General features: G+C 39.8%; 1 protein-coding gene across 1 annotated transcript in view; it reads right to left on the bottom strand.

Annotated features, from left to right (window-relative positions):
- LOC121952312 (polypeptide N-acetylgalactosaminyltransferase 10-like) overlaps nt 1-13,051 on the bottom strand; it is a 102,219-nt gene that overhangs the window by 47,920 nt on the left and 41,248 nt on the right. Inside the window, exon 4 of the mRNA XM_042498896.1 lies at nt 11,238-11,404. Coding sequence (XP_042354830.1) covers nt 11,238-11,404 — 167 coding nt within the window. The remainder of the gene's footprint in view (nt 1-11,237; nt 11,405-13,051) is intronic.

Here is a 13,051-nt window from a genome sequence, read left to right as displayed (position 1 = left end):
CAATAGCAAACGCCTCAACACCAGACACCATGAACTCATAATGATTTTTCAGTAGTAGGGGGGCACTTAAATTAATACTCCAATGAAAACTGATGTTCTGAATACCAAACACTGACCACTTTAAGGTTTCAAAGTTGTCAGACTGGAAGTTTTGCAAGGAAATCAATTCATTGATGGATTTGCTTGTGGGGGTGAAGTAAATCCACTTAAATATTTTCCATCAAGTTCGACTTTGTTAAACTTTGACATCAATAGCAAGCTGTCTAGACAGTGCTGACCTTTGAGGGAACAGAGAGTTGGAAAGTCCAAAACAGAGGAAGCTGTTGTAGCTTGTTAGCTGTGCAGCACTACCAACTTATTTGATATGACTGTTCTACAGTAAACATAGTTATAAGACAGGAGGTAATGGTACAAATACATATTTAGCATAAACTGTAGACTGAACATATGCATTGGTAGCAACCAAGCTAATGAGCTTAACTGACACTTAACCTTAGGTTGTCAGGAACAGTAGATCAACGAGCAGCCCTATTTCTTAGGGCTGCCACCTGAAAGTACAAGAACCAAATCATTATTTGGAGACCCCTCAGCTGACTGAGGTTCCTAGGACTGCAAATATCTCGGGGTCTTGTTCATGGGTGAGGGTAGAATGGAACATGAGAGGGGGGTTCGGCACAGCGTCTGAATGTCGTGGTGAAGAGGGAGCTGAGACAGAGTCTTTCAATTTACTGGTCCATCTACGTTGAAACCCTCACCTATGGTCATGAGCTTTGGGTAGTTACCAAAAGAATGAGATCGCAGATACACGCAGCCAAAATGAGTTGAGAAAGGGTGAGGAGCTCAGACACCCGGAGGGAGCTGGGAGTAGAGCCGCTGCTTCTTTGTGTTGAAAAGGGCCAGCTGAGTTGGTTCAGGCATGATCAGGATGCCTCCTGGGTGCCTCCGGTTAGAGGTGTTCCTGGCACGTCCAACTGGCAGAAGGCCCTGGGGCAGACCCAGAATGCCCTGGAAGGATCATAGATCTCGTCCTGCCTAGGACTGTCTCAGGATCCCCCAGGAGGAGTGCTTTGCTTGGTGTGCTGCCCCCAAGACCCAGCCGTGGACAAGCGAATGAAAATGGATGGATGGATGGAATAAATGTTTCCATCCCCAATTTTGTTACAAAGTGAGCACTCCTTGCTTCCACACTGTTCTTCAGAACTGTCAGCTGCAGACATGGAGGCAGCTGCCTTGAGGAAGAGAGGCTTTTGTGGTCAGGCTCAGAGATGACATTATTTTAACCTTTTGCTTAGAAGTGGTCAATTCACAGCTCACAGCAACTTAAAACAATACAGTCTCTGGCTCTTGTTAAATTTCTAGTGTTGGAAAAAAAAAAGTTTTTGCGCATTTGCAATCCATTGTATATTTAGCTTGATTACTATATCAAATAAATGTCACTGTCACACTGAATGTCCTGCTGAACCTCATTCAAACTCAAACTCTATATGCAAAAAATAAAAAAAGATCAAATAGCTGAATATTCACATTTAACATCCAAATCCGATTCAACTGACATAATCGGGTACACTCCTATTTTGTGAGGGCGCATGGGTGATTTTTACCCTGGGTTTTAACAGCACAGATGACTATAGGTACATTTACAAAAGCAGTGGATTAATATAAGCGTTGTGATTGACATGATGATTCCCCTGATGAGGGAGGAAAATAATATAACAGAGGACTATAATATCAAAAGAAGGGTGTTTGTTTTCATCATCATGACAGCCATTTGGCCAGACTTTAAATTTCCATCTGTCCTGCTGCCAATCCAGCTCTTTTGCTTACTCAGACTGCAACACAAATTGGATAATCTGGTTAAGGTGTTATTTCTTTGCCAGGAACTGACATGATCACTTTCAGCCAACACTACTACAATCACTACATTGACATTTTCCAACTTTTCAAATATAGATGATGTCCTGAGAACTGAGATTTTAACACACAGAAAATGTATGTGGTAATAAATGCCCTTATCTTTACACTTGTCCTAATTAGCTTATTTTAAATTTATTAATTTGCGAAAACTATCACCATCAGACCAGCCAGTTGTCTGTCGATGTCGACCTTAGTCACTGGCAAAGGTTGATAAAAATCCTAAATTTCACCCCTACAGCATCCACCACACCTCTCTGTCTTTCACATATTCTCTCCTCCTCTTCCCCTCTCCAAGTGTTGTTTCATGCGTCTTTATTGCTCCATTTCGCACTCTATGACTGCATTTATTACTCATGCCCATTTATCACCTGCCTCTACACTGAGCCACACTTTCATTTTTCCAATAACCACCATTAAAAAAATAACAAATCATCTTAAATCACGGGATACAAATTGGCACCCAAGTATACAGAACTAATTAGTTGTAAAAAAAAAAAATTGTGATCCACTCACTGAACACAAACATTTGAGAGTATTTTGCATTTCTTCCAACTCATATTTCTCTCACATTAACATGCAGTGTTCCCAAATGAAATATTCCCTTTTCTATTGTTTTCCAGACAGCTGTCTAATTGATCCCATCAGGCACTGGACAGTGACTGAGTAATTGGACAATCAATCTGGTGTCAGTGACAGGTTTCCATGGCGGGAGGTGTTCCTAAAGTGTGGCTTAGCGCTCCTGCTGAGTGGGATTGTCTCTGTCACAGAACACAGTTAACCATGATGGATACATCTGGTCTCACACTGCCCCCGATTTAATGAAACTCTGCTATGAAGACGTCTAAGCCCAATAACATGCCAGAGATGAGATATGAAAGGGAAATATGAAGCTGTCCTTTGTCTGTGAAAATCTTTTGTAACCAAGAGGTTTCTTGCAATTGCAGAAATCTGTAGCAAAACAGTAAAAACATAAATATATATATATAATGTGTGGCTTAGCGCTCCTGCTGAGTGGGATTGTCTCTGTCACAGAACACAGTTAACCATGATGGATACATCTGGTCTCACACTGCCCCCGATTTAATGAAACTCTGCTATGAAGACGTCTAAGCCCAATAACATGCCAGAGATGAGATATGAAAGGGAAATATGAAGCTGTCCTTTGTCTGTGAAAATCTTTTGTAACCAAGAGGTTTCTTGCAATTGCAGAAATCTGTAGCAAAACAGTAAAAACATATATATATATATATATTATATATATATATATATATATATATTTATATATATATATTATATATGATATTAATTTATAATTTAGTCACATTTTGTGCTGTATGAGTAAGACAATAACTCTTTGAGCAGACATGGCAGTCCAAGCAGAAGTGCACATAAATGTCACACAAATTAAGTTACATCATCCTCACGGCATAATTCAGACTTCATCAACACACCAAATGCTGTTCTTACAATGTATACAGAGGGTTTACTGTAGACTTAGGCTGAAAACAGCTGCCTGCTGAAAAGGTTGGAAACTAACTAGTTTGATATGGGCTAGTTAGTTTTTAGCTTTAAGGAGCTAAAAAACGATTTCTGTAGGTTCATCAATACAATCAACACTTTAAAGGGCTGGCCCCTGAAAGTTGAAGTTTGAAATGTGATGCTGTGTTCACGATAGCAGCGACAATGCAACAGTGTTACCAGCTACATTATATCCAAGTGTTGCTCAAGCACTCATTACTGAAATGCTAAGCGTAGCAGGCTTGTGTGTGTCTGCCACTTGCTGAACCGCACCTTGACTGAATGTCATCTACAGTTTGCATTTACAGAAATGCCAGTGCTTTTGATCAATATCTGAGCCCCATTTTAACATCCCACTTCGCTGCCCTATTGCATCCACGTGTGCACCACAAGGCACATAAAGCTATAGCGTCAGTCAACTAAGCTCAATAACAGAATACCATAGCTAGACACAAAAATTTATGATTGGTTAACACTTCATCGTGTCGTTGGCGCACTGATTTGTGGTGTGTCATACTCATCAGCAGCGATAAGTGCCTGTCGTCACTTTGTTGCTTCATTTCACAGGCTTTCTTAAAAGCAAATGACTTGTAGCCTGTCTCTCTTAGTGTGAGCACAGTGAGAAATTTGTAATTCAGTGTACAGTGTGCTTCTGGGGACATTTCAGCCCCAACTGTACCTGCAGACTGACTGCTCTTCCCTTTCTTTTGCTGCTCTCCGGTACAGGCAGCTGCAGATCCAGCCGAGACAGACACAGCTGCCTGGAGTAAGAGAGGTGTTCCAAGGTAACACTATCTTATGCCATCTGCTTAAAAGAAGTACATTTACAGCTCACAGCAACTTAATATGATGCAGTCTCTGGCCTCTGCTTGATATCTAGTGTCTGCAAAAAAGTATGCATATTTCTGATTAGCATGCATTATCTCAGAGGGCTAATCTGGGTTATTTACTATTTTATGTAAACATTGCTGTCACCCTGAACCTCCTTGAATGGAGATCCTGCCGATCCCCATTCAAACTCTCAAAATCTAAATAGAAAAAAAAAGGAACACATAGTTGAATTTTCATATAAAAAATCAAATCTGATTTGACCAAGATCATTTTAAATAGGGTAAAGTCTGGCTTTATACATTACATGCAGTCATCTCCAATCAGTATGTGAATATTGAAATCGCAGCTTTAAGGAAGTATAGACACTATTTCACGGTGTATTTATCAATTTAGCATACTTAGAATAAGGCAGTTAAGTTAAGGCACTTTTATTGATCTATAAACTATCAATTGTTCTCATTGGGTCTTTAACAGCTTTTAATATATTTAACTCTATGTGATTTAGGTCAACATGGAAAAACTAAATAAATAAAATAAAGAAAATCTTATGTATACTTTCTCCTTGTGCTCGAAAAATTGTGTGTGATTTGAACACATTGCAAACCAGGCATGCATAGTATTAGCAATCAACATCAAGCACGCCATGACAGCTCATCTGACGATATTTCCATTTATCCAGAGAAGAAATGTTTCATTTTGGGCCAGAAGCAATATATCTAAGCAAAAACAATCACCATGACAGCAAGGATTTTTTTCCAGTTCTAGCCCCTACTCGAAGCCCAGCAGGTGCTGTGGCTGCTTCATATTATTTTCTATTGAGGCGACCGTGAGAGGGAAGATTGGTCCCTCTGCCTTTTCTATGATGGATTTCTATCTTTATGATTCTTGAATGTCAGTAGGTATAAAAAAAAAGAAAAAAGAGAACAACACTTGCTCTTTGATTGAGGGACTGACACAGAAACCTGACATTTACTGTTGCCCACAATCTTCCGCTGAGTAAAGTTTTCAAAGTAAATCGCAGCAGAGATTAGCAGTGAAGCTGACGGATCTATTCATCTATTCATCTATTCGGATTCGGGAGGTCTGTCGATCTGATCCCTGGAAGAGATGGATATCGCACCCACCTATAACACATATGGCAGTCCAAGAGGGACAAAACTGATGAGAAAAACATGAGGCTGGAATCGTTTAGAAAGCCTGGCCAATATGTAAGCGTGGCCAGTATTATCAGACGATGCATCTTATCACATATTAAATATTGGTATCATGAATAAAATATGTTGATCAACAAGTAACACAAAGTAGCTATGCAGAAATAACAAAGTTATGTTTTAGGTGACGTAGTAACAGTGTTTCACAAAGCAGACTGAATAAACCAAATAACAAATAAAAATAATTCATGTCAAAGGAAGATGTGAACAAACTACCATCACTGCCACTGCTACATGGAATCAATTTTACTTTAGTTGTTTGTTTACTTCGTTTCACCATTGTCATATTATAGTTATTAATCTTACACAACCACACATACATACATGTCCTGTTCATTATGCAAAGAAAAGAAAAAATAGTAAATTCTTTTTTCATTCACTTACAAAACAAATGCAAGCATTAGCCTGATAAGATCCTTACAACACGTGGCGGTGGTGCTCATGAGAAATGAGCACCACCGCCATTCTTTCTAGAAATGCAGTAATTCAAGAAGACAATACCTCTTTTTTTCCCACAGGAGATGCAAAAATCAACACAACATGAAAGTGTCTTTTAACTGCTTCAAACAAAGCCAAGTAAAACAAGACAGGAAGCTCTGCATGTAAAAATGTCAAGAAGAGACAAATCAGCCAAGACCATGAAAAAGAGAGGACTAACAGACTAATCAGAAAAGCAAATCAGGGGAAAACAGACAGTATGTAAAAAGAGGATGAATAAAAAGAGAAGTAAAATTTAAAATAACACCAAAGAAAGACTTAAAAAATGTCAAGAACATGATTCAAACTGCACAGAAACAGAAGGAAAACAATCTCAATATATAACAACGGACATGCACGCACGCCCGCACGCACGCATGCACACACGCACACATGCACACAATAGGTGAGAAAAGAGAAACACAAACAGGAAGAGACATCAAGAGATGAAACACTGTAGAAGTCAAGAAATAGACAGAGGTGCTGAAGATAAGAAATGTCAAGAAAAGGGGAAAAAAAAAGGAAACAGTAAGAGACAGAGAAGAGATTAGATATGTGAAGAAAAATAAAGAGAAAGGCTGAGCAGCAAGAGGAAAGGAGGAGAGAAAAGAGACATTAAGGAAGAAGAGGGGAAGAGAGGAGATAAAAACAGCAGGTTTCAGTGCTTGCATGTTATCTGTGAGTCAGCGTTCTGCCTGAATGAACTGCACCGACAATACAGAGGTAAGCGTGGGCGAGAGAGAGTGACGAAGGTAGAGCGAGAAGGGGCATGAGCACAGAGAGCGAGGAGGGATAGAGATCATTTTACATTAACAAGGTGATGCTTTTTGAAAAACAGATGAATATGGATGTAAATATTTCTAGGTGTTATTTTAGGTTTTTTGCACTCTCGTGGGTAGAACAGGAAATCATAATCATGACTTTGCAATGGCAGGAGAGATTTTGTATGCACTTCAATAACCAGGTTACAGCTGGCCAACCTGAGTTCTTCAAACTCATGTTAATAAGAAACATGGTTTCAGTAATGGGATCCAAGGAAAAACAAACACTTCAAACAAGGCCAATTCAAACAGCGGAAGTCATTACTTCATTTGGGGAAAATTTGGGCGAGAGAATATTTGTTTTTTTTACAAATGATGGCCTAGCCTATGGAGTGCTAGAATTCTGGTGATCCTTGTGTTAAAGATTTATTTATTTAATTACTACAATTTTATCCAGTTATGTACAATGCTCTTCGCCTAAGAACTTTCAAATTTTGTAACTGTTCTGTCTACATTTAATAAGTAGTTTTTTACATATAAACTAGTTCTTAAGAACTTATAACCTTAAAGCAACAACAAGTGCAGTAGGCGAGCTGTCAGAAGCTGCACTGTAGTCTGTAGAGTGATAAGATTTAAAGAAGCAGGACACAGCAGAGAGTAAACAAATAGTCCGAATTAAAAGCCGTCTGACCCCCACCTTGAATCCAACGATCCTCAACACACAACACTATCCATCTATCTGAGCTCCTCATAGCTCATACTTCACTCTTCTGATATTGCATTTCTTTGACACTGTTAACATAGAAAACACAGATCAGCTTTGGGCTCACACTTGGAGCACACTTATGGTGATACCACATGCAGTTACAACAGTTTGAAATGAAAAGAAGTACAAAATCCACCTGAAACTTTTCTAGAACTCAAAAAGGAAAGTTTTCCGCCTAATTAAAACATTAAACTGACTATAACAGAGTGCACCAAGCATACAGACAAATATAAATCATCAGGTATCCTTTGAGTCAAATAGAAATAGTTGTATTAATTATGATTTTAAAAAAAGAAGAGAAGAGCCTGTTCCTGCAATACCGCTCTGCAGCGAGGCTATAATTACACGACATAGAAACCGCATACTAATTAGCACCTCAGAAAATATAACCTCACTCTGAAACAGCATCTCATCAATTGTTTATCTTCCTCTTGTCGGCGGTGAGGTACCAAAACAAAACAGCATCAATTAATGCAACATGGCATCTGTATTACTGCGAGCTAGCATGCTTTCATGGAGCGGAGAGACTGTTGTTGTTGACATCAAATTCAAGAAAAGTGTCTGAGAGGGTTTGATGAAATGTGAGCTATTACGTATTGGTCGTATGTTATTTTTATGACCTTGTAATTTGCTGTGCCTTTCTGTGTGCTAACAGGTGGGAGGCTCATTCAAAATGAGGCAGCGCAAAGAGAGTATTTGGCATTCTGGTGGAAAATATGTCTTAGTCATCACACTGGGAATAGACATCTCAGAACCACATCCGTTTCTGGCACAGTGTCCCTCAATTTTGTCAACAAATGCTTGGAGCAAATGCACAGAAAACACATTTATTACCTATTTAAATGAAACACTGTCCAACCAGTGGATGGGTTTATTACATTATCAAAAAATGACATTTGATATGGATATAGCAAGAACTAAAGCAAGTAATTTAGTCTGCATTTATCAGTAAATTAATCTGTTGTCCTCAGCTGCTTTATTGTATGCAAGCTCTTCCTTCAGTTCATTAAATCTCCGCAGCCATGTGAAGGCAGCAGGGCAGATATATTGATAAATCTGCAGCCTCCCATTGAAAAGGAGCCACAGCAGAGCGCAGAGCCATTACGCACACACGACCGTCCAGTGTCCTTGATTAAATCACATGCAAATGATACCGGGTTGCTACAAAATAATCCCACACACCTCTTCACTCATCGGACGGGTCAGCTATAACTCAGTATTCTGACTGTTTATGAGGGAGATGTTGGGTTACCATGACCCATTAATCATGTGCATTACAGTCTGTTTATTTTCTTTTTTTTTGGTTTGTTGAATTGAATATTTCTATGTTTCATTTTAGGATATGGTGTGACAAATTTTCATGTGAATAATAGTAGAATTATGAATGTAATATAGATTATACAAACTGCACCAAACTATAATTTGTTTATCATTATTGTACTAAATATTGTTTAAAAAATGTACCATCTGCCTTTGGCTGCACATGTATGGGAGCAATATGCTGATTCTTCATTTGCTGAGTTGTTTTTGTCATGTGTCACTGTAAGTAGCCGGGCTGTTTCAGAGCGATGAGACCAGTGATGTAGTTGTCTGACTGCATATTTATTCATCCTAGTAGCCAGACGAAAATGTTGTGATTGTGCGTATCTGCAAACCACTAAAGCATTACACTTGTATGTTTCATACATACTGTATCACACATCATACATATCACATTTCTAAGGTTACGTAGTATATGAGCTGACTTTGTCACATGGATGTAGAGGGTGGGGGGGGTGGGTGGCATTTTAACTAGCTGAGACAGCTGCCAGGCTGCAGACCGCCGTTGGGGATACAATAAAACTGGCCATGATTTAGCATTTAATTGCATTTTTTTCACCAGCATTTCTATGCACCAAACGTAAGATTTTTGTAGCTGCCCATCGCTGTTCTGGTGGCTTTTTAGGCAACAAACAAAGGTATTTTGTAGCGGCCAGTCACTGTTCGTTCAGTGGATTTTTAAGCACCAAACATGGGTGTTTTGTAGCTACTTGTCGCTGCTTTTCCAGCCGGGATTGTGACCACTAAACTGGGTATATTAAAAGCCAAACCATGATGCATTTCTAAATGATAACAAAGGGTTTTTATGCCTAATTCTAACAATACATTCCACAGCACTGTACAAATTAAAGATTTCAACGTATGCGCTACATAATAATGTGCAAAGTATACATGGTTTGCAGAAACATACAATGCCAACATGTTTTCCGATTCATTAGTTGCATCACCCTCCATCTCAACCAGACATTTTGCACTTTGCTTTGCTGCTCATTCACAAGCCAATACAGCCCATATAGTCAGTACACCTCATTTGTCCCTCTGAGGCTGTAACATTGAGTTAAAATTACACGTAAAAACAACTGTGACAATAATATACACATACCACATACCATAGCCCAAATTCACCTCTGAATGTCCAATAAAAATCTCCCTTTATATTCTTTTTCTTTCTTTCTCTCTCTTCATATATCTTTAGTGCATATTTAATATCTAAGGAAATGGAAAAGTGAACAGGAAATTATGCATCACACAGTGGCTATGAACCAGGCTTAATGACGAATATCTTGTTCCCTCCTACGTTCAGACCCCGGCAATAATATTGCACTTGTCCCCCGATTTATTATGCAAAGGTTCAAAGCTGTACATTAACTCCAGAGTTCAAACTGATTAAGTCGCCTGTGTGAGAATACAAATCCACACCAGGAAGTGGAATTTTTCTCTCGCTAACCTCGCTAACACTGGCAGGGTCACACAAAGCCCTCATCATCACCATCTGTTCAGAGGTCGCTGCAGTCTTTAGCTCCAAACACAATCATTTATGCAGCCTGTGAGGAAGCTGGAGGCTTTGCATTGAAAACTAATCCACAATCTCAGGACCAAAATTGGTGAACATCTTAAAAAAGATTAAAAAGAAAAGAAGATTAACGCAAATATATATAAATATTTTTGACAAGTTCCAGCAGCCTATGAAGATGTGATGCTGTCAGCCATCTGTTTGTGTCATTGGTCAAAAACAAACCTCCATCAAATCAGAAGTTAGCCATTATCCAGGAATTAAAAACAGCAATGTTTTCCATGATAACCCCATTAAAACCAAAGTTCACGCACGCACGCACGCACGCACGCACGCACACGCACACACACACATACACACACACACACACACACACACACTCAAGAGTAGAGCAGTGAGCTCAGCAATGCTATCTGGTCCTTTTAATAAATGACCAAATGGGCCAGTGAAGTGCATTTCTTAAACACTGACTCACCAGTATGTGTTTTTTATTGTGTGCGTGTGTGTGTGTCTGTTTGTGTCTGTGCATGTCTGTGTAAGACTATTTTTCCCTCTGTCTGCTTATGATGTACAAAAGCAGGAGCATCTTGAGATCACATCTGGGCCCCTGCAGAAGCTGGCTAATGCTTTTGTTTCTGAACAGCTCATTATTTGTGCAACAGTCACCAACACTTGCAAACAAATAACTCAGTGCTTTGTGTGTGAGCAGTTGTGTGTGTGTGTGTGTGTGTGTGTGTGTGTGTGTGCGTGTGTGTGTGTGAGCACGTAGGGGCATGAAAGAAGGAGGAAGACATAGAGAGAGAACACAACAGTTTACTGAAACTCTCAGGTATCATTAGCAAAGCCTTTTCTGACTGCTGCTGTGTTCATGTATCTGTGTGACGGTGTGTGTGCTCTGATCAGTGATGAGTGTGTGTCCTCTGTACCTTTATCGCTGAAGTCGTCGACCAGAATGACCTCTGCGATGAGCTGTGGAGGAGAGCGGTTGAGCACGCTGTGGACGGTCCTCAGCAGCGACGACCAGCCCTCGTTATGAAACGGGATGATGATGCTGGTGTTGGGCAGCTTCTCTGCGTACAGCTTCTGTTTACAGCTGCACAAGCACATGGAAGCCAATAAAGACATGAGAGTGGGACGAAACAAGAGTGGCTCATTCCTGCTAAATAATACCCATATTTTTAGCCACACTTGTGGTGTGGCTCTAAGGGAGGGCCATGTTGGTTGAGTGGCCTGGCATTTTGGTCCACAGTGAAATATAAATAGTTATGGGATTTGTCCCTGTAAAGATTGGTGCACTTTGCCACTCTCCCCAAGAGAGTGAAATAATGAATTTTCAACCAATGCCATCATCGACTGCTTATTTAATACTAGGACAGATTTCACATGACCCTATTACCATCAAGCTCTATACTGTACAATGCATACTGTACTGACGCTAATATAACATGAGATGTATATGCACAGGCTTTTTAGCATTTTTAAAGCTGGAGTTGAAGACTCACATAAATGAATACATTACATAACATTTAAGCCCCTGCCAGAGTTCACCCAATGCTGATTAGGACTATCACCGCCAGGGAAAGTCCACTGGATTTCTCAGAATACTGGAGTTTTTGTGTCGGATGTCTGCGACACAGTCACAGCATGGTGTTGACTGTAGCTGTGGAGAAGCAGGTAGTAGAAGCTTTGGCATAAGCTAAGCAGAGAGAAGTAAACAAAAGTTTCTGGAGTGGATGTTCCACATAAAAAAAGAACTTGGCCTTGGAAGTGAAAAAAAAAAGAAAAAAAGACCTGAAGAGAGAACACCTGAGGATGAACGAGCTTTAATGTGCAGGGTTTCCCACACATTTATTTATTTGTGGCGGGTCGCCACAACTAAAACATCTGCCGCCACAATTATATTTTTGGAGCTGAACGGTTAATAAGGAGAGCTATTGAAATATAAATACTCTGCTGGGTTTGAAAGTTTACTTCAGTTTAAAAACATCTGCAAACAGCTCCTCTCATCCATTGATGTGATCTGATCAGCTGTGAACATAGTCAAACTGATTATACACCCCGCAAGTGACAAATTGCTGTGGAGGGGGACAAAAAAAATGAACTCATGTAGAGCTCTGCCTGCTATTCTGCATTCAAGGTCCTGCAAAAACTTTGAATTTTATAATGAGGTAACAGAGTGATACAAAGGGACACACATGCACTTAAAAGATTCCAGTTGTTAGCATGGGGAACTCCTCTTTTTTTGTTTCAGCTCTAAACTCTTTAACTTGACTAATTACATCCTATTTTTCTCCCAGTATACATCACACAAAAGCGAGTTTATTCCAGTTTTTGAATCCATTACATTTCAGTTCTTTAGTCTATACCTTAAAAGCAAGTAACAACCAGTTACATGACTAACTGTTGGGCATAATATCTCCATATAGTTTTCTGAAATTATTGAGTGTGTTTTGTTGGAATTTCTAAATGCTGACAATGAGGAAGGAAATCTTCTGGAACCAGTGACACTGCCCTTTTTTTCTTCAGCGCACTGCGGTGCTCTCGACCAGCCCAACCTGAACAATGTGTTGCTCTTTTAATAAGATGTAATGAAGCATACCACCTGCCGGCTTGCCCTTCCATCCCTTTCTCTTTTCTTTCTCTCTATCTCTCTCACTGAGAAGTCAAGAGGGAGTCAGTAGAGACAGTAATTATCTCTGAGTCTCTCAGGCCTGTCTGGCTGCCTGAAACTCCCTCGCTC

Source organism: Plectropomus leopardus, chromosome 13, assembly GCF_008729295.1.
Source record: "Plectropomus leopardus isolate mb chromosome 13, YSFRI_Pleo_2.0, whole genome shotgun sequence".
Taxonomy (NCBI): domain Eukaryota; kingdom Metazoa; phylum Chordata; class Actinopteri; order Perciformes; family Serranidae; genus Plectropomus; species Plectropomus leopardus.
This window is presented reverse-complemented; position numbering and strand designations above follow the sequence as displayed.